A 19,961-nucleotide genomic window follows, 5' to 3' on the forward strand; every position below is an offset into this window, starting at 1 on the left:
CCTACCCTTTAATTCCAAGGAAGGCAGCAAAGAAAATAGGCAGTTCGATGTATAAGCATGCTGGGATCATAATATGGTAGAGTGTGAAAGCTTCATTGTGGTTTAACCCTGAGCAGCAGCTAAGCCCACTGTAACTGCTTGCTCACTTCCCCTCAGTGGGATAGAGAAGAAAGTAAGAAAGGAAGAAGTGCAAAAACCCATGGCTTAAGATAAAGACAATTTGATAGGTAAAGCAAAAGCTGCAAGAGCAAACAAAGCAATGTAAGGAGTCCATTCACTGCTTCCCATTGTCAGGCAGATGTTCAGCCAGTTCCACAAAAGCAGGGCTTCATCCCACATGAAGGTTTATTGGGAAGACAAAAACCATAACTATGAACATCCTGTGCTTCCTCCTTCTTTCCCCACAGTTTTATTGTCCCACATGATGCCACATGCTGAGGGACATCCCTGGGGCCAGCTGTCCTGGATGTGTGCCCTCCAGGCTCCTTGTGCACCCCCAGCCTCCTCACTGGTGGGACAGCACGAGAAGCTGGAAAGCTCTTGGCCCTGTAGTTGCACTGTAGTTGCACTGCTCTGCATCTACTAAACCTCAGTGTGCTGTCAGCATGGTTCTCATCCTAAATCTGAAACACAGCACAATACCAGGTAATAGGAAGAAAATCAGCTCTATTTCAGCCAAAACCAGAACAGGTGTGAATATTGTTATTCCCCCAAAAAATCCACTTTCCCAAACCTCAAGCACTTGTCTTTCTTTCCACTAGAATAGGTACCTGTATTATCTGGTAATACTACTTCTCTGGAGCCTGAACGAAAGGGAGAGATACACATGCTAGGAATAAAGAGGTTAAAATATTAACACATTAACACTGATAGAATCTTCCAAATACTTCTGTATGCTTTAGGGTATCTGAGCTTAGATCAGAAGTTATGAATACCAATAAGAAAGTTGTATCCTGGATCACTCTAGAGACAGCTGTTGCTATCTGGGTTTAACAAGTCTTTCCCTCCCTGAAGTCCCAGAAGTTTTGGTGCCTTTCAGATATCTTGGTTTTCCATCAGTGTAAGTAGTTCTGTGCCTGCAAAGTCAAATGCCTCTTATCTGTAATTCTACAGACTCTAGAAGGCGTGCTTCACTCATAGGAATTCAATGACTGCATCCCCCAATTTCATATGAAGAAATGCAGACACTGTATTTAAATATTGTATTGTCCCTTTTAAGAGATAAATTGGTGCAGTCTAATCTGCTTGTAGCATACTAGCATATTTAAAAGGAACAACCAAAACAAAACTCTGCTAATTCTGCAATATCTCTTCTGCTGATTTTTCAGTATATGCCATTCCCATTGGCAGACCTGGCCTCATGGCCATTATTTTTTTTTTTTATAATTACAGCAGGAACATTTGAAGTGTGCTTTACTTGTCTTCCACAGGTGTCTGTGTGTGACAGGGTACACAGGACCAAACTGTGAAGTGAACATCAATGACTGTGACTCCAGTCCCTGCTTAAACCAAGCCACCTGTGTGGATGCCTTGAACTCGTACGTTTGTAAATGTCCCCCTGGCTTTACAGGCAGCAGGTGTGAAACAGGTACACAGGACCAAGTGTCAGAAAAAGGTGGCTTGACTAAGTCTCTGGGCAAGATTTGCACTGACTAAACTGATTTCATACAGCTTTCCCAGAAAGCAGATAGGGTGGTGGGACTCTGAAAGGCTGAGTGGAACCTGTGTGACTGCAGTATTAATAAATGTAATTGCACACAAGTAACACCATGTGTGCTAAGTCATATCTATATGAATTTCTCTTTTCTAAGGCCAAGGTCTACCATTTTGCAACCTAGTTGGTCTGTCAAATGTAATTTGTGTTTGCTCTGTGTGTTTTAGTTAACTAGCTCTTTGTGTTTCTTGTATTTTATGTAAGACTTTGCATCACAGAGCTAGAGATTAGGGACTGGTAGGCTCAGTTTTAGAAGTTCCCTGCAGTCAGCCAAAATGGATAACACCAGGTGCAATTTCCACATGGTTATTGGTGGAGTTACACTACACAACCACAAGGCTCAACTCCATTTGTCTTTGAGTTGAACAATTAAAATTGTACTGTTACACTAGTTGGTGACTCTTTTAACAGAAGTTGAGGGACTGTGTTGGTTTTACAGAGACAGTAGAGGACAATACAGGTCTTTCAGACAACATCCTATGTTCGAGTTTAAATAGCACCCAGACTTCAGGAGAGCTCCAGTTGGTATATTTTCATGTAATATTCTGATAACACATACCACTCCGCATTGACTGTGAGCAGCACAGAATTGTTCTAAATCAGTGTTTCAGTTCAGAACAACAGAAATCTCTCTATATATATACATATATATATATATATTGACTCCTCTAGGTGAAGTGGCACCAGCTGATCACCCCTTTGGGTTGCTGGATGGCAGATGGGTATGTCAGTTCATTGGCAGATGGCTGAAAAGCATATCCAGTGCTGTGCAGGGTTCATGTTTGTTCTTTTTTGTATTATCAGCTTCATTTTCAATTGTGTTTCTTCAAATCCTTTCCTCTTTTTAGCCTTGGAAAGCTCAGTATTCTGGCTGATGCTAAACTGCTGTACATTCTTTCTAGTTCTGACCAATTTAAAGGGAATAATTTTTGTAGATGTGTTCATTTTATTACATTTGGTTAGAATCAATTCAATACTGTCTCTGTGTTTTCAGGAACGGAGCTCTGAAAGCTGTTTGTCTTTGTTGCAGAACAGTCCTCTGGTTTCAATCTTGATTTTGAAGTCTCTGGTATCTATGGGTATGTCATTCTTGATGGTGTTTTCCCATCACTTGGTGACATCACCTGTACATTCTGGATGAAATCCACTGACACCACCAACTATGGGACTCCCATTTCTTACGCAGTGGAGAACGGAAGTGATAATGCATTTCTTCTGACTGACTACAATGGGTAAATCACAATTCTGCTTTTCTGTGGCTTAAAAATGTCTTGGAACTGATTTAAAAAAAAAAAAATCAAAGAAAAGAAACACAGGCCAAAAGTCTGAATATCAGCTTTGCCTGTCTTGGAATAGGAAAACTTGCATCCAAAATCTGGATGTAACTGGAGTTTCCCTATTGTTTTGATTTCTCCTTGCTTTGTTGCCAAGTAGAAGAGTAATTGCAAGAAATCAGTGAAGTTTAAGAAGCAGAATATTTTTGTCTGGACTACATTTACATCATATTTAAATGACACATTGAAACGATGATTGGATAAAATTGAAGCTTAGCATTCAGGGTACTTGCAGTGTGATGCCAAAAGCAGAGATTGACTCAAGAGACAACTTTAGGAATCCGCTACGCAGGCATGACTTGAATCTTCACATTTTGGAACAGGAACACATTACTTTATTTCATTTTATTTTGCATGTGATAGTGGTAAATTCCAAGTTCTCTTAGAAAGTACAATTATTTCAAGACAGATTTCTTGTGAGATGAAGACAAAGTTACCTTGTTTAGCAAATAACATTTCTTTGAGTCATGCGGGACTAGCCATGCTCTTCAATTTGCTTCATGCAATTGAGTCTGCTTTCAACTTGCTTCCACGCAGCTGGGTTCTTTACATAAATGGGAAAGAGAAGATCACAGACTGTCCTGCAGTGAATGATGGTAACTGGCATCACATTGCGGTCACATGGACATGCACGGATGGGGCATGGAGAGTGTACATTGATGGAAAGCTGTCTGATGGAGGCACTGGGCTCTCTGTCGGCTTAAAAATTCCTGGTATGATTTATTTATATTGCACCAAATCTGTTGCTTTTACTCTGTTTTTATTGCAGAATTTTCTGTACCCACAAACAAATGTTCTTGTGTTTTTAGAATGTTTTCAACATTTAGGCAGGGATCTTGTTTGCTGTTCTTGCTCATGAGGACAGTTCCCTCAGCCTTTCTGAGGGCCAAGTACAGATATCTAGGGTTAAGTAGTAGGTAGCTTGTTTTGGGGTTTTCGGAGTTTAGTCCACAAAGGAGCCTGTGTTCAACTGTTTTCGGAATGGCTTTGTGAGAATGTTTCTCACACAAGAAGGTTTACTGACATTTCTCTTAAAAATGTGTTCTCAGAATTGATCAGATTAACCTTTTCCCGTTACTCTTGGACATCTTTTTAAAGTTATGTTTGTACGTCTTCCTAACAGGATGGTTTTTGCTATTTCATTGTTTTCATTGTGGTCAGCAGTCTTCCCAGTAATATCAGAAGACATGAAAAGGAATACCTTCAGGATCAAAGAGCTGTGAAAGGCCTGATGTCAGACTGTTTTCAATAGTGTTTTCATACCACCACATTCAAAACTTAGAGTTTTTTAAAACTCCCTTATAAAAAAAAAAAAAAAAGACATTTTAGTCTGTGCACATTTTGCTTGTCCCTCTACTTGCCAATCACATTGGAGTTATCCTGGAGATATAACCCAACAAAGCATTAAGGCTCAGTTATATTTTGCTCTCCTGTGGCTTATGTAATATGCATCCACATAATCTGTGGTGTTGGTCAAGGAGAGAAAAATTTAATTTGTGTGGATGCCAGAATGCTGACTGTAATCAGCTGTGTGCTTCTGAGGGTTCGGAATCAAATTTGTTCTGCCTGACTTGCTAAGGTTTCTTTAAAGCAGGAAGTTCAAACTAGCACTGTGAAACATGCCCCACCTGCTCAAAATTGCATTTTCTGTTGCCCTGTAATACTCCTTACAGTGAATGCTGAGCTAGAAGCAGTCTCTTAGACCAATACTGTAAAAGTCTTACTAACATAGGGCAACAAAAGTTTTGTTTGGTTGTTTCATCTTCCTGTGGGGATTGCAGCCATAACGTGGTGTTTCCTAACACTGTTACAATTCTCTCTTGATTCTAGGTGGTGGTGCACTTGTACTGGGACAAGAGCAAGATCAGAAAGGAGAAGGCTTCAACCCAGCTGAATCTTTTGTGGGTTCTATCAGCCAGCTCAACATTTGGGACCATGTCCTGTCTCCACAGCAGGTAAGTTCCTACCTCAGTGTTTGAGCAGAGGAATCTAAGCATAGGATAGACATTTGAAAAGGCAGTCAGAGTTAGCCTACTGGATAGACCCCTGTCCCCACAGAATTCAGAGGTGACCAGATGAAGCTCTCTCTTAGTATAATGTGCTTAGCGTAATGAGTAACTTTAAGAGTAGGTATGGTAAAATCAACACTGAAGTAACCTACTATTTTGACTGAGCCTTTCTGTGTTAAGGGGCTTTGAAAGAGAAATACACTAAAGATATACACAAAAACTCGTAATCTTATTAGGAAAGGGAGAGACCTGATGAAAAGAGCTCAGGGCCTGTTTTACTGGTTTCAGTTCCCTCATCCTGCCGTGTGGAAAGGCACAGTAAATATTCAGAGAGGAAGCATCAGGATTTCAGTCAACACGTTAGACACCATGAAAAACCTGTTAGCTGTATAGTCCCAGGAAAAGTCCAAATATCAGTAGAACTGCATATTAGACTGCTTCTACTCAGGTACCAAAAATACAGGTTTGGAACTAAACCTACACATAATTAAAAAAACTGTGGAACAAAGGATGAGACTTTTTGACAAGTCTCAGTGCTCAATCATCCACAGAGTGAATATTTTGTCTTTAAATCCAGCTGGGATATCACTCTTCAATTTATTTATCTATTTCACTCTCCCAACCTAAATGATTCTATGATTCTATGATTCTGTCTCCTTGCTTACATCCCCATACCTCTCCAGGAGCTGCTGTTAGGTGTACCCCAAAACCTTCTCTGTCCCAGGCTGACCCAGCCCTCATCACACAGCCTCTTCTCACAGGTCAAATGTTCCAGCTTATCATGCTCTTGATGCCCTCCCCTGAATTTGCACCAGCTTGTCAATGTCTTCCTTGTACTGAGGAGCCCAAGATGTGATTCAGTACTCCAGATCTTGTCTAATAAGTGCTGAGGAGAGGGAATAATCCCTCCTTTGGCTTCCTGGCTGTGATCGTGTTCACATAGCCAGCTATGCTGTTGGTTCTCATTATTGCCAGGACACACAGCTGCTCCGTGCGTAGCTCACTGCCTGCCAGAATGCCTAGGGCCTTTTCCACAGAGGTGCTCCCTGTCCAGGCTTTTCCCAACATTCAGAGGGGGTCTTTGTCCTTCCCATTTGTTCTTGTTCAATTTCGCAAGGTCCACGTTGGCCCAGACCTCCAACCTGTAGAGGTCCCTGTGGATTCATCTCTGCCCTTGAGCATACTGACTACTATCTCTCGTTTGATTTTTGCAAATTTGATGAGAGTGTGCTCCGTCACCTCTTCCTGGTCATTAGTATTTCAGTCCCGAAGGTCAGAAATTGTGTATCTGTTGGTAACAGTTGAATATCAAAGACCAAGTTCAAAGTCAGAGGCATTTCATGGGGGAAGGGGCTCAATAATAAATAATGAGAAGAGCAGGAAGTAGAAAAGAAGCAAAGCAAAATCTTTGTTTACAGCATCCAAATGTCTTCTCTGTTTCTTTATGTTGTCTTCTTTTGTCTTTCTTTTTCTTTTGTCTTCTCTGGTTCTTTCCTTTTATTTACTACCTTGTCTTTCTGCTAGGTTCATAACTGCCCAGCGATCAACTACTACTACTCTTAGTCTTTGATGTCATCATGTGTTGCATTGCCAAACCAAATCTTTAGGGATTTTTGCACCAGCAGTTATGAAGATAATGAACCTACATATGATTTTACAGGATACACTTATGAAGAGTTTAAGTGGGGTTTTCTGAGTCTTTCTTGTTGTTCACCTCTGTTTAATGCTATTGACAGGCTAGGTAAAATTCCCATTTGCTTCAAAATGCAGTACAGCTATGGTGAGGTAGAAAATCCTGCCTGTCACTTGTGGTATTTGTGTTTATCTGAAAAGACAGGTGTGTGAGCTGACAGGGAACTGAGCCAAGTAAGCTTGCAGCAAGGTTTTTACCTCATTCATTTTAATGCTTGGGATAGTAAATCACTATAATTATCTCTGCTATTATCAGTTTTGTACTAGCCAGCTAGAACTACTCATTAAATCTTACCTTCCTGTTCTTGGCCATAAAGGAAAGTAGGGTGACAGAATATGCTGTGCAGTGAATAACAGGAAGGCTAAGTCCACTCTGTGAGATCTTTGTATACTTTAGCTGCTCACCCACTTGCCCATTTATTTTCTACAGCTAAATCAACAGGTTGGTTGTTTCATTGGTGAGTAGACAGCAGTAAAAATATGAATTGTCTTTAATCATGGAAACATAGAATAAAATCATAGAATCATTAGGTTGGAAAAGACCTTCAAGATCATCTGGTCCAACCATCCCCCTACCACCGATATCACCCACTAAACCATGTCCCTAAGCACCACGTCCAGCCTTTCCTAAAACACCCCCAGGGACGGTGACTCCACCACCTCCCTGGGCAAGCCATCCCAATGCCAGACTGCTCTTTCCGAGAAGAAATTTCTCCTCATTTCCAAACTGAACCTCCCCTGGCGCAACTTGAGGTGATTCCCTCTTGTCTTAATGAACTGTGAGGTCCCTTCCTGCTCTACGTTCTCTTCTATACAGCTTTGAAGGGACAGTTTCCTTACCTGCCTGACCCACACTGGAAAATTTTCCCTTCACATTCCTCACAGACTGTTTGCAGCTCCTGGTTGTAACTGTTTCTATCACCACAGACAGTTGAAGTGAGATCTTTGAAATAGCCTCTGTATAAACAGAGCACATCACTCCCTTCTTCAGCTAAGTTGTCTTTAAACCCTGATCAGCCTGACTGGAGTTCAGGAGAGGAGTGATATGAGAATAACTCAGTCTGAGGTTCGTGGTACACCTTACCTTCTGACAAAGGCAGTATAGTACACTGCTTTTGGTAGTTCATTTCATCCAACAGAGACTGGACAGAAGCCAATTAAGGCTACTGGGAAAGGCAGTTTCCCAGTTGTTCACCAGGAGCCAGGCACACGTGGGTTTTAACCAGCTAGCTGTGCTCTGAAGCTGCACTACATGTATTCATGGATAAGCTCTAGTGAGATGCACCCAGGCCACTGAGTTTTTCCTTTTTGCTCTTCCTTTTTTTTCATGGTGTTGAAGAAAATATTCCATTCTTACTAACACACCTTAATCCTGGTTACCCTCTGGGACTGTGCTTCCTTTTTACCCCTGGAGTTACAGTGAGCAGAGGGATTTGCAGTGAATTCAAAACCCTCAACTTTCATAAGAAGTTTTGAAATGCTTTTACATAGCAGAAGCCTCTCTGAACATAAGAGTAGATGGCCTCCTTTTCAACAATTGTTAGAACATCAAGCTTCCTCTTCAGGTTGCATCCTTATATGTACCTTTTTCTGTGACATAAATACATTTCTTTTTTTCACACTAACAATCTCAGTTGTATTTCAAGAATCATGTTTTATACTTGGCTTGTATGACAAGTATTCCATTAGTTATTACTTCCATACATTCCTGTTCCCATCTAGCTGGCTTATAAGTAGAGAATTACAATTAGTGCAGTCAAAGCAGTCAAAGGCCTCTTGTGCTAGGAGGGAAGAACATCACTCATTCAACAATTTGTTCTCATGTTGCATGCAGACATGGAAGGTATTCCTTTTTAATATTCTTTTCCTACACGTTCTTTAATCAGTGCTTAACCATCTGTTTTAAATCCATAGGTAAAATCTCTGGCTACATCCTGTCCAGAAGATCTCCAGAAAGGAAATGTACTAGCCTGGCCAGATTTCCTTCCAGGAGTTGTTGGAAGAGTGAAGATAGATTACAAGAGTATATTTTGTGCTGGTTAGAACTTTATTTACTAGAACCCCTTTCATTTGAACAATCTTGTAAGACTATTTCTTGAAGTTAAATATGCTAGCTTGCAGCCTTTGCCCTACTAACCTTGAATAAATTATTTTGATAACTTAACAGTTGGAACATTCAGTCCTTCATTCCTCAAATTGCAGGGTTTTGTAACAAAAGTTCATTGGAATCTCTGACAAAGATTTATTACTTCCTGAATTGAGATAGGGGAAGAGTGAAGATGGTGTTTGGTCAGAAGGAAGTTTTTCTTGTCTTTTCTTATAAAAATAATTGGACAGTATTAAAGTACCTGCTGCCTCCTCACCTTTTTTCCTACTGATTCCTTTCATGATGTTGCATTTTGATGACACCAGAACTTTTTGAAAGGTTACATCTAAGTAGGATGTAGCTTAGCATAACACTTCCCCAAACTTCCTCCTGGATAAACTTACACAAGATCAACGATCAATTAACAAATGTGTTCCTTTCAACACATAGCTGCATCTCTTACTGTATGCCTGTATTTTGTCCACAGACTGTCCATCTTTGCAAGGATCCATACCACATCTGCGTGCCTCTTCATCTGATTTAAAGCCAGGGTCAAAAGTGAGCCTTTCCTGTGACCCAGGCTTCCAGATAGTGGGAAACTCTGTTCAACACTGCCTTAACATGGGACAGTGGACACGGCCTTTTCCACGCTGTGAAAGTGAGTTGTTTCAGTGGGCTGGCAGGGTTAGGAAACATGAATTTCTGTTTGGACCTTATGACTGTTCATGGCTTGTTTATCCCTTCAGCTGTGATATGGTTGAAACCACCCATGTTACAGATGATATCTGTTTGATATCACATGTATGTTACAATATGTATGGTATGATGTCATCAAACATGCTTAAAGCTAAACTGAATTTTTACTGAGCCTACTGCCATCTGATTCTGCCAACTTTTCTGTCAGCTTCTAATGCTTGTGGCAGAAATGAGTCCATTTGGATCAGCAAACTGATTATCTGTGCTTGCCTCCCCTGTGGCACCAGGAATGTGGAAGAAGCACGGGAAATGCTAGAGTATCTGAACTTTAAGTATCACTGAGAATGTCTGGTTTGAAATAAAAGCTCTTGCATTAGTGTGTTATAGAGTAGTTTCTTAAAAGGCGACAGGTATTTCTGCCAGCGCTTAGAGGTACTCCAGCACTTACAAGATTTCTGCTAATACATTCTGCTAAGATTTCTGCTGCGTACATTTAGGTTGCCAAGTTTCTTTGTTTCCTGCTTTCCTAGTCCTGTCGCCTCCTTTCTGTGTTCTCCTCTTCTATGACTGTACATGTGACTGTAGTTGCATATGGTAGAGCTGACTGTATTTCTCATTTCAGCAGAACCATAAGTTAACTGCAGAAGTAGGTATTGCAGATATAAGCAAGCCCTTTTCACTAGAGCATAACTTCTCTGGCAGAGACAGCTTTGCTTTTTCTTGGTGTGTTACCAATGACAAGGCACCAGCACCCTGTTAGTGTTGTCATCCTGGCTCTGTATTGGGCCAGGCAGTTTTCCCCATTGAGCACAGAGCTTAGAACAGACCTGCCACAAGAATGGTGAGTAAATGAGGACCCGGCTCACCTTTCTCAGCCTGCTCCCCGAGTACCTGATTAACGAAAGCAGGATGAAGATAGCTATTTCCTGCAGAAAGAACCACAAAATCTATAGTGGACAGTGTGGTACAGGCCTAGTCAGAAAAGATTCTTCTACTGATTGTAGCCAGCTCCTTGTAATCGTTGCCTTCACCCACCAGGATCCTGTTCCTCCTTCTGCTACCACACACCCCCAAATCCACAGGTCCACATCCCCAGACAGCCTGGCTCTTCTGTTCTATCCCTCTGCATCAAGTACTTGGCTTCCAATGGGTTATGTAACCACTGCAACAAGTACACGTCGTCTTGGTTGAAATGGAGATATAAGCAGCTCTGCTAGAATAAGTAGCAGCCTCCAGCAGCCAGGTACAGTGACACCTTCTGCTGGCACGGCTGGGATCAGCAGGGATCACGTACTGTAGTCAAAGGCAGAGTGATGCCAAGGGTTGTGAAGTCAGTTCCCATCTCACCATCATAGCTAGGTTTGCAGTGCTCAAACACAGTAACACTCAGATTGTTTTCCAGTGAAGGGAGACACTAGGAACCTCCATGCGAACTTAGGTTTTCTTTCTCCTTAACACTCACTAGGATCATAGATTATCAGGGGAAGTGTCTTGGGACTGAAAGGTGTCTGCTCAGATGTTAGTCACAGATGGCTTTTCCAGAACTTGCAGAGCAGCAGGAGCTGGAGAGTCCTGCTCAGTTTCTGTCAGAGAAAAAATGAAGGCCCTCCACTCAACCAGGAATCAATTAGCTATCTCAGAAAAAATTGGGGCCTGCTTGTGGATGGGCTTCCACAGTTGTTGGATAGAAAATCTCTCTGGTGGTGGCTCTTGTGTGGAATTATTCTGAAGTTGACCTGTGCCCTTTTTTCACTCACATTGCAGGAATCAGCTGTGGAGTGCCTCCACCTTTAGAAAATGGGGGTTATGCAGCTGAGGACTTCTTTGCTGGCAGTACCATTACCTATCAGTGCAACAATGGCTACTATTTGTTGGGCGACTTCGAGATGTTCTGCAAGGACAATGGGAGCTGGAGCAGCATTTCACCATCTTGCCTTGGTGAGACATGCCATCCATATGGCTGCATGGGCTGGCAATCTTGCACTTCTGTGCCCTTGGGTTTGGGTGGGATTTCACTCTGAAATCATGAAAGCTAGCCAGAATCTCAGAAATTACTCCCCAAAATACTCATATTCCTGAAATCCTGTGCTCAGCACTGTGTCAAAACAGGACTCCAGTCTGGCACCTTTCTCTCTCAGTCCCCTTGTAAGACCCAAATCCTGTGCTTCCTACCTAATAAGCCTGCAATGCACTCCCAGCCTCTCTCCTTCCAGGTTCATTTAGCCCTGGAGTCCTTGCATTCCCTGCTACCAACTTGTGCATTTCCCTGCACTTCAGTACACCTGTCAGCAAGAGCTGCAGCCTTGAGAAGGCTGGGAGTGCAGTTACGGGCACAGTTCACATAATTTACCATAATTTACCATAATTTTACCATAACTTACTTCCTGGTCAGCTGGACCTGATGTACCAGATGCAGCCACAGGAAGGGAAAGGTGAGACTAGCATGGTACTGCATACAGAGGGCTGGTGGTAGGGCCATGTCTCCAGCAGATCCCTGCTGGAATCCCCTAGCTAGCTGTACTCAGGTTACTTCTCTCTTGGTCACGCTTAACGGGTGAATTGCGTGAATAACCTGGCAAGGCCTTTATGTTTGATGTGACTGGTTGTTTTTCCTAAACATGTAGGTACAGAACATTTTTTTTTTCAGTCAAGATGAGCAAAAGCAAAATGAAAAGCCTCTTAGTTCTGCCAAAATTCACTTTGGAGTAGGATCCATCTTGTTTTGTAGAATCTTGTCCATCAAGACTCCTCCAGAACCTCCAAGCAGACCATCCAGACTGTTGTTCCTTTCTTTGCTGTTCATCTTTGCACTTTATACAAAGGTCTAAACATGAGCAGGCACAAAACAAATGCTGCAAGGCTGTCCGTGTAGTTCAACATCTGTGCAGTATAGAGAGTAATTTGGGAAGGAAGTGCCCTGTGCCCCACCTTCTAGCTTGTCTTCTCTCTGATAAAGCAGAATAGACATGGAAAATTGAAAAAAAAAAAGAAAAAGAAAAAAATAAATAAACGAAATGAAAACCCTGGCCCATACTTTACCTTTTTTATTCACACTTCAGACAGGTGCTAACAAAGCATGATACAACTCTAGGGCATTCCTTTTGCTGTTACAAATCTGATTCATAGTGTCCTTCCACTCTGCCTTGCCTTCCCTTTACACGACATTACTGAGGAACAGTCATTCTATTTCTGCTGTGGTAGCACTTTGCATTCTCTTGATACTTCCATAATTGGCAACTGTTTTGATTTAAAGGAGCCATTTTTATCCTGCATGTCAGAGAGAAACTCCCTTTCTTTTCAGAGCGTTGTCAGGTTCTTTCTTGCTGGCCAGACTCATTCAGCAGTGAGGAATGAGCACACCAATTCAGAAGATCTTGTTGCTTTTTTAAGTCAGTTGCTTTTTTTTTTTTTTTGCCTGGAAGTAGGCAAAGAACTCCAGCTATGTGTTTGTATAGCACCTAGTTCAACAGCTGTCCTTTAGCTGGGCTTAGAAATGAAGAATTGTTCTCTCTCTTAACGGTCTGATTTATATGGGGAATAATCCCTGATGCCAGCATTTTTCAATGAGATATTTTGAAATTGATCCTTGCAATTTATTACTCATTGTTTACATACCAAGAACACTTCTGCTCAGTCAGGATTTGAAAGCTGATATGAAATAATCTGGAGCCAGCAATATTTTTAGCTGTACAGTACCAAGTGACTTGGAGCATAAATCATTAGTTGACATTTCTAGGCATTGTTATCATATAAATAGATAATTATTATAATAGCTGATATGCTTTGAACTAATCTTAACTTTTTTCTGGCAACTGCGGGTTCTTCTCTTTTCTAATCTAGTGTAATTCTCTGTAGCAAAGATGGGGCTTTGCTTGTATTTTATGTTCAAAATGTTTCCTATATTGGCTAAGCAGTTGGGAAGTTTGAGGTGTAGAGGATTTTCCAAGTAAGTATTTAATGCAAAGTCATTCAATTAGTATCTGTCAAAAACTGCCTATTAGTGTCTGTCAAAACTGGTAGACAATAACACGAGTTACAATGTCTTCACATGAGTTCCCTACCTGGAAATAAGGTACTTTGTGTGGAAGTATTGACTGAAGGTTAATGGGGATTTGTCTCCTGTTTTCTCACTTTTATAATATTTTATAGTTAATTAACTGGAAATGTAAACATTAATTTAATGATTAAATATTATTACTGGTACATGAAAACTGTGATTGAGTGATTTTTCATTATACTATTTAAACTGATTCCTGTTAGTGAGACAGATATTTGAAGCAGATGCATATCACAATTACCACCCTAGAAACATCTTTATTATGTTTCTTTTTTGTAGATGTTGATGAATGTGCTGTTGGATCAGACTGTGACGAGCACGCATCTTGTCTTAACACAAATGGATCCTATGTTTGCACTTGCATCCCTCCTTACAAAGGAGATGGTAAAAAATGTACAGGTATGAGAAAGAAAAACATCAGGCTAGACTTCCAAGAGTCTATATGGGCTAGTATCCTGTCTTCTGTTGTGAAGAAGACTGACTTCAATTATTTCAATAACTGAATAATTTATAATTATTCAAATTACTGTTGCCAGTAATTAAAAGGAGGGAGGTACAAGAGCAAGCATGTTCTCATATCCAAATCAATTTAGCCTGAATCAGGCTGGAAATATTAAGCAAGGTGGCTTTGTGTCAGCACTGCAAGATGTTGGCATAGGTTGGCATAAAAGGTGTCTGAGCTGATTTCAAGTTGAGGGCTGGACATGCTGGGCTGGGCTTTCTCTCGCAGGGGGAAAAATGGCTGCAAGATGTATTTGTTTCTGACAATGAATGCAAGCAGCCACAGTGCTCATACTGTGAATGCAAACTCAGTTAGAAAGGGCTGTATCACGATTAGTTTACTTGCAAGAGTCTTCAGTTTCTGTCACTTACATACATGACAGGGAAAAGCTGGCAAGCCTGTAAATTACTTGTGGGTATTTTCCACGTTTGTCTTTCCTACTTTCAGAAGATTCCCAAGGATATATCCTGCAACTTGTTCATGAAACCTGGTACTTAGTGATGTTATTAAGAGTTTTCTCTCTTCTTTCTCAGAGCCGGTGAAGTGCCGTAATCCAGGAAATCCAGCAAATGGACGTTTGTACGGGGACATTTACAGTGTTGGCAGTGAAGTAACGTTTTCCTGTGAAGAAGGGTTTCAGCTGACAGGAGTGACAAAACTTACATGCATGGAGTCTGGACAGTGGAGCCACCCAATACCATATTGTGAAGGTGTAGTTGCTGGGGAGAATGCTGATTGTAACATGCATTTTGTGGTAGAGTTAGAAGGGGAAGAGACCAGAGAGTTGAGAGACTTCAGAGACTTTGACAGCTAATGCAACCTTGTACCAACAGTCTTGGGCCTCAAGGCTGAAGTCTCTTTTGTCTTTAAAGATATAAGCACCAGCTGAAGCTTTTCTGACAGTTGTCATGTTCATGGTGGCACTCTTATACAGATTCTCTGAAATGACAAAGGTGTAGACTCATGTCTTTCTCTTAATGTAAACTTTAAAACTGTCTTTCTTCACCAAGCAGCCTCTTGTTTTCAAGGAGCTTGTGGAAACTTAATGTCTTAAAGATCATTAACAGTATTTCAGTGGATAAAAAGCATCCAGGGAGGACAGACTACAGCACATACATATACATGGCATAATTGTGGAAATAGTTTTAGAGAAACAGAGCTAATGAGGTGAAACAACAGGGTAAAAGGAAGAGGTTACAAAGAACAAATGAAAAGGATTTTTTCCATAGGAAGAGATGGAGATGGAGTCCTCTTGATGCTAAAGCGTGTGGGTTTTGGAACATTTCCAACTGCCAGTTTCCAGTTAGTCAAATTTCTCCACAAGATGAAGACAAATAAAGAGCCCTACATGTCAGTTATAGCTTAGCCAAGAACCCACTGTTTTCAAGAGCTTTAGATCTCTTCAAGCCTATTTAGTAAAAACAAAGAAAATCCTGACGTTGTTATTTTTGATTTGTATTGTATCAACCTCTCCTGTGATCCTGTCTTTTTACAGCTATATCCTGTGGAGGCCCAGTTATTCCAGAGAACGGTGTCATTTGGGGCTCAAATTTTACATACCGCAGTAAGGTGATATACAGGTACGAATTCCGTATATTATTTATTAATGACTGAGCTTTATTAATGACTGAGCATCCAGCAACAAATGAGAGTTTATCGAAATTCAGAGAGTGGTTGAAATAAACAGGGAGGAGGAAGATGGGATTAAAGTAATGGAAAGACATTTATTTATAGTTGTGGCTGTTCATTAGCAAAGCTGAATGTTTACTGTGCTAATTCTCTGTGCTAATTCTCTGCCCTACAGAGAAAACGATGATATGAGGGTGTGGATAAAGGGGTGTGAAAGGGGTGGCCAATGAGGTTGTGCATAAAAGGCTCTGTATTGATAACACTTGCTTTCTTCTCACACAGATGCAATGATGGGTACCGCTTAGTGGGTGAAAAGGAAATTGTCTGCCTTGCTAGTGGTGTTTGGAATCTTCCTCCCCCCTCCTGTGAAATGGTGACGTGTCCTAGCCCACAGAACATCAGCAATGGAAAATACACACTTAATGGCACAACCTACCTTTCCTCTGTGTCATACACCTGTGACAATGGATACAGGTAAATGCAGAAACATTCCTGAGTCAAATGCAGGCAGCATGCTTTTGCATTTAAAAAAAAAATTCTGAAAGATCTAACTTACATCTGAAAAAGACAAGGCTGGGATGATTGCTCGGAAAGATAGAATACTAAAAGAAAATTTTAAAAAAACTTCTTTATATCTTGGAAGTAATTCCTGTTTTCCATACAAAATTGGAGCAATTCAGGAAGACCATTCAATATCTTCCATGCATGCGTATATATATATATATATATATATGTATAAAAAACGTTTTCATTTTTACCATTAAACTCTTAACACATATTTTGAATATTTGTAAATCAGTTCTCATCATTTTTGAAGCTCTCATTTGTCCTTAAAGATTATCATTCACCTAATTAGCTTTGGAGCATAGGCAGTATTATTTTTAGTATTGTTTTACAATGCCTTTGGTGAAAGAATCTTTTGGAATTTCCCCCTTTACTCCTTTAAAGGTCTGCAGTAGTTACTTGTTTTAGGCTTTTATTCTGTTTTACATTTGTAAGCAAATGTATCAGAAACACATTTTTATTAGGCTGCAGTTAAGTGTTTAAGTCCATGAGTGAATCAGGACTCAGACTTAAGCCTGGTTGCAACCCTCAAGATAGGCATGGTGTTGGTGGTGAATTTTTAAGCTTTTGTAGCTCAAAAATGGACAAAGTTACAGCAGAAGTAAATATGTGTGTCGCACAGTGCACTGAGGCCCCACAAGAATTCCACCAGCTTTCTCCTCAAAATATCTGAAAAACAGCTTTTTTGAGAGCATCAACAGTGTGTTTTCATGCATTGGAGATGCTGGCCTCTGCTGAAGTCAGACTTGCTTTGGCTTCACTGAGGCCAGGAAATCAGCGAGGAGCAAAGCACCTCTTGCTCTCTCTGTTTCTCAGCCAGCCTGAAACAGCAGTCTTAATAATGATCTTTGTGTCTCAGCCTTCAGGGACCCTCTGTACTTGTCTGTGCGTCTTCAGGGAACTGGAACAGCACACCGCCAGCTTGCAGCATTGTCTCTTGTGGGTCCCCTCCTGCCATCAAAGATGCGATCATAAATGGAAATAACTTTACATTCGGAAGCACGGTCTCTTACACATGTAAGGAAGGGTATGTATATTCTTGCTACTGGATTAATACATGGGACAAGTAAAACTGGTGCAGTCCACCCAGGCTTACTGGCAAAGCTGTGTGCTCTGTTGCCTCATGACGTCATAACTGCTCATGAATTCATTTTCACTTCTCCTGTCTTGACTGTCTGGAAATTAAACGTGAAGGAGACGTTTTGTGGGCTGGATTGTTAGTATGGGACACCAAGGCATTTCCTAAGGTGGTCAGCTCCACATCAGCTGAATAGTCCGTAGAAGAGAAGAATGGAGAGGAGTTGGAGGGCGTGATAAATCAGTCTCTTGGACTAGTCCAGACCCAATTTTATCAAAGATATGGCTCCCCTTTGATGGTCTAGCATGAGTGTAATGCTGGCCTCTGATACTGGAAGAACCTTTGCACATGTATCTTTACAGCCTGTAAGCAGTTGCATTGAATTTCTTGAAACTGTTTTGTCCAAAAGCCAGAGTACATAGGAAAAGCTTTTGCAAGGTCAGGCTGTAAGTGACTGGAGGATTTTGTGATTCTTGATGAAAAAGATGGATTAGGCAACAGCATTTTTTCTTGTAAACTAGTTTTGCAATATTATTTGAAACATCGTTGAAATAAATCCTCCTTAGTCTGTTTTCTTGACTGTATTAAGATTCAAAAAGCTGCATCTTTTTCCTGTGCAAGTATTTTAAAATAGGATAGGATATCAGCATTTAAAGAGGGTCACTGCTGTCTGTGTGACAATTGATAGAGTGGATAATATTAAGGGTTGATACATAATAGGCTATTTCTCTGGAATCCAGTCACAAGGCTCTGAAAACGTATCCTGCAGACAAGACAAAACACTTTTACAGAAGTTGCCATCAAAATCTGAACCAGTTCCCAGCCTGCAGCTGGAGTTACTGGGACCTTTGGAATAGATATTGTTTCTTTGCTTTATGTAAGAGACACTACAGAAAATTTAAAACTGAACAAAAGATGGTCAAAGATAACAAATCGCATGTTTAAGGTGCATGAATTTAAATTAGTTGATGAGCAGCAGGGAATAATGCCTGTCACTGCATCCCAGAGACAGAGTAAAGAAATATAACTGCATTTAGAGTAATCACACAGTGGAACTTCATTGTAAAATATTATATGTTTTTTAAATCAGGACTAAAAATATTCGCCTTTATATCAGTTTCTACAGTGTTTTTTTAGGAAGTTGTTACAAAATTGCTATGTGCATTATTGGCAACAGCATTTCTAGGTAACTCGCCAAGGAGATTCTTATCATTTGGAAGTGTGAAAATAGATCGATACAGCTGACAACAGGAACCCAAAAGACTTTTACGGGCTTTTCATCTCTTCCTCCTCCCTTCAGTTCTGCTAGAGGGGAATACTTTCTGAGTGGGATAGCTTCTTTGAGGGGTGGACAGACTACCGCAGCACAATACTACGTTTGTTGTAATAGTGAAATTTCAATCAAAAGGGAAGTTCAGAAATGGTAATCAGATGGACAGACCAGAGAAGAGCATTATGCTCAAGGCCTTCTGAGTTCTCCCTTATGAGGTTCTCCATACCTCACCTGTGGACACATTCGTTTCGGGATTTTATGTCTGAAATAGCTGTTGTAAAGGATCCTATTTGTTTATCTTCTAGGGTGCTAGCAAACTTGTTCTGCAGGGGCTTCAGGAAACTGTACATCTGACAGTACTTGCTTTTTTTGACTCCCTGTGTGGTTTTCTTATCCACAGTTACACATTAGATGGCCCTGCAACCATAGAGTGCTTAGCCAGTGGTGAGTGGAGCGTGAACCACCAGCAGTGCCTGGCAGTATCCTGTGATGAACCACCCCATGTGGAAAATGCATCGCCGCAGAGAGCCCACCGCCTCTTTGGTGATACCGCTTATTACTTCTGCTCGGACGGCTACAGCCTGGCCGATAACTCTCAGCTGCTTTGCAACGCAGAAGGGAAGTGGGTGCCTCCCGAGGGCAAGACAATGCCCCACTGCATAGCTGATTTCTGTGAAAAGCCATCCACTGTCTCATACAGCATCCTGGAGTCCGTCAGCAAAGCCAGGTTCGCAGCGGGCTCCATCGTGAGCTTCAAGTGCATGGAAGGCTTCATCCTGAACACTTCAGCCAAAATTGAGTGCCTTCGAGGGGGTCTCTGGAACCCTTCTCCATTGAGCATCCAGTGCATCCCAGTTCGCTGTGGAGAACCTCCCCACATTGCCAATGGCTATGCCAGTGGGGCCAACTACAGCTTCGGAGCAGTGGTGGCTTACAGCTGCAACAAGGGCTTTTACATCAAGGGGGAGAAGAAGCGGACCTGTGAGGCCACCGGCAACTGGAGTGGCAATTTGCCCACATGCCACCCAGTGTCCTGTGGAGAACCACCCCAGCTTGAGAATGGCTTTATTAAGGTATAAAATGAGTTCTCTCATCTGCCTGGAATCATAGCAAACTGAATGTCTTCGTAATTGATACTGTGTTGTGTTTTTTTTCTCTTCTTTTTTGCTTTGCTGTTAAAATTGTGGAAAGATGTGACTGAATGGAACAAATAAGCAGAGGGAAAATGGGTGGATTTGTAGAAGAAACATGTTTAAAAAAACACAGACACTTCCATGGTATTTCCTATCGTAAAATGGGTTTTCAGTTAGGAAACTCAGGGCACGGT

At 41.2% G+C, this 19,961-nt stretch overlaps 1 protein-coding gene across 2 annotated transcripts in view; it reads left to right on the forward strand.

Annotated features, from left to right (window-relative positions):
- SVEP1 (sushi, von Willebrand factor type A, EGF and pentraxin domain containing 1) overlaps positions 1 to 19,961 on the forward strand; it is a 124,352-nt gene that overhangs the window by 74,754 nt on the left and 29,637 nt on the right. For both annotated transcript variants that reach the window (XM_038169897.2, XM_038169899.2), the window contains exons 25-37: positions 1,431 to 1,588; positions 2,745 to 2,946; positions 3,586 to 3,761; positions 4,879 to 5,003; positions 8,664 to 8,787; positions 9,323 to 9,493; positions 11,296 to 11,469; positions 13,868 to 13,987; positions 14,624 to 14,800; positions 15,586 to 15,670; positions 16,002 to 16,193; positions 17,143 to 17,310; positions 19,035 to 19,707. In XM_038169897.2, coding sequence (XP_038025825.1) covers positions 1,431 to 1,588; positions 2,745 to 2,946; positions 3,586 to 3,761; positions 4,879 to 5,003; positions 8,664 to 8,787; positions 9,323 to 9,493; positions 11,296 to 11,469; positions 13,868 to 13,987; positions 14,624 to 14,800; positions 15,586 to 15,670; positions 16,002 to 16,193; positions 17,143 to 17,310; positions 19,035 to 19,707 — 2,545 coding nt within the window. The remainder of the gene's footprint in view (positions 1 to 1,430; positions 1,589 to 2,744; positions 2,947 to 3,585; positions 3,762 to 4,878; positions 5,004 to 8,663; positions 8,788 to 9,322; positions 9,494 to 11,295; positions 11,470 to 13,867; positions 13,988 to 14,623; positions 14,801 to 15,585; positions 15,671 to 16,001; positions 16,194 to 17,142; positions 17,311 to 19,034; positions 19,708 to 19,961) is intronic.

The sequence above is a fragment of the Anas platyrhynchos genome, chromosome Z, assembly GCF_047663525.1.
Source record: "Anas platyrhynchos isolate ZD024472 breed Pekin duck chromosome Z, IASCAAS_PekinDuck_T2T, whole genome shotgun sequence".
Classification (NCBI taxonomy): domain Eukaryota; kingdom Metazoa; phylum Chordata; class Aves; order Anseriformes; family Anatidae; genus Anas; species Anas platyrhynchos.